General features: G+C 43.8%; 1 protein-coding gene across 1 annotated transcript; it reads left to right on the forward strand.

Moving 5' to 3' along the window:
• The first annotated feature begins 426 nt into the window (after positions 1 to 426).
• Positions 427 to 1,237, forward strand: ARF6 (ARF GTPase 6). The gene has a single exon (XM_078659712.1). It carries the CDS (start codon positions 573 to 575, stop codon positions 1,098 to 1,100), a length of 528 nt encoding a protein of 175 aa, XP_078515838.1. The 5' UTR covers positions 427 to 572; the 3' UTR covers positions 1,101 to 1,237.
• Positions 1,238 to 1,881: the final 644 nt, after the last annotated feature.

The following is a 1,881-nucleotide window of genomic DNA, read 5'->3' on the forward strand; positions in this document are numbered from 1 at the left end:
GGCTAACGAAACCGGGCCGAGGCCCACGTCAAGGTGTGAGGCACACTCTGGGAAGGCAGCGTGCCGGGAGGTAGGGCGCTGGCGCTCCCACACACCAGAAGAAAGCAGAACGCCGGTCGCCGGAAGCGCCGCACCCTGAGGACGGCCCGCAGTGTGGAGAGCTGCTGGTCAGCCGCTCCCATCTGTCATTGCATGGAAATATTGTTGGGGGTCACAGTGAGGCCGACAACCTCCGGAGAGGGGCAGGCCAGCTAAGCCACTGTCAGGCAATCAAGAAACCACTCCCTTCAACACGAGAAAGAGCCCCTTGCCGAGTCCGGGCTGGAGACAACTAAGCTACCAGGACGCGTTTCTTACTTTGTACCTTCATCTTGTGATCCTTCTTGATCCACTTGATTCCCGGATATCCCCAAATTGTGACGTACCTTTCTCTTAGAATTTGATATTGGATAACTCCCTTTCATTGATCTAGTGGTGACAACTAAGCCACTCAATAGGTCAACACCACCCGCCCATAGGTTTTATCCAGGAACCCTGATTTTCTTCAATATTTATGCACTTTTTTGTCCAGAATGGGGAAGGTGCTGTCAAAAATTTTTGGAAACAAGGAGATGCGAATATTGATGCTTGGACTTGACGCAGCGGGCAAGACAACAATCCTGTACAAATTGAAACTGGGCCAGTCGGTCACCACCATCCCTACAGTAGGGTTCAATGTAGAGACAGTGACCTACAAGAATGTAAAGTTCAATGTTTGGGATGTGGGGGGACAGGACAAGATCCGACCACTGTGGAGGCACTACTACACTGGCACGCAGGGCCTGATCTTCGTGGTGGACTGCGCAGATCGTGACCGTATTGACGAAGCCAGACAGGAACTACACCGTATTATCAATGATCGGGAAATGCGTGATGCCATTATTCTGATCTTCGCCAACAAGCAGGACCTGCCTGATGCCATGAAACCACATGAGATCCAAGAGAAGCTAGGCCTGACCCGCATTCGGGACAGGAATTGGTACGTGCAGCCCTCTTGTGCTACAACAGGGGATGGACTTTATGAGGGACTCACATGGCTAACCTCTAATTACAAATCTTAATAATAACTTTTAGGAATCAATTTTAAATATTAAGACGTCTGTGAGGACTTGTGTTAACCTCCAGTGACACAACTTAATAACTACTAGGAAACAATTTTAAACCTGTTAAGTTGCCTCTTCCAGGGAGATGAGTAAACAAACCAAGTTAAAGCAGTTTTCATAGGATTATGACGACCCAGTGAATCAACCACTTATTATTTTAAAAATCAACAGGATCTTTTTTCTTTTGCTTTGCTTTAGAAGGTGCTAATGTAAAGAAAATCATAAAACTGAAGTTAAATAGCACACAAACCGACAAATGCAGATCAGCAAGTATTCTTCTCATAGGCCTACAAATTATAATGGAATCAAAACCTTCATTGTAAAATGGACTGGATTTTCGTTCTAGTAGATTCTGTATTACTTTATTTTAGGGGCTCCTAATCTTCAATATTACTTAAATGCATACGTTAACATATAGCTTTCTCATAAGCGGCTATGCAGATCTGTTAATTATTTTTGTGGGCCCAACTTTATAATGGTTTGATTTGATGGGACCGTTTTCAGTGTAAGCATTATATATCCGGTTCTTATTTTCATTTGCTGTAGATTGCTTCTTTTGCATTTATCAAAACTGTGTTGCTGGGTCTAGTTCATCTAGTAAACTTGAAACTATATTGCTTAAAATCAAACTGCAGTCTGTCGTTTATACCAAGGGCGTCTTTCAAAATTCTGTGAGCAAGCCTGTAACTATGTTAATTTACTTTTTAAATCCAAGACTGACGGTTAATTGAAACATATA

Source organism: Lissotriton helveticus, chromosome 9, assembly GCF_964261635.1.
Source record: "Lissotriton helveticus chromosome 9, aLisHel1.1, whole genome shotgun sequence".
NCBI classification, from domain to species: domain Eukaryota; kingdom Metazoa; phylum Chordata; class Amphibia; order Caudata; family Salamandridae; genus Lissotriton; species Lissotriton helveticus.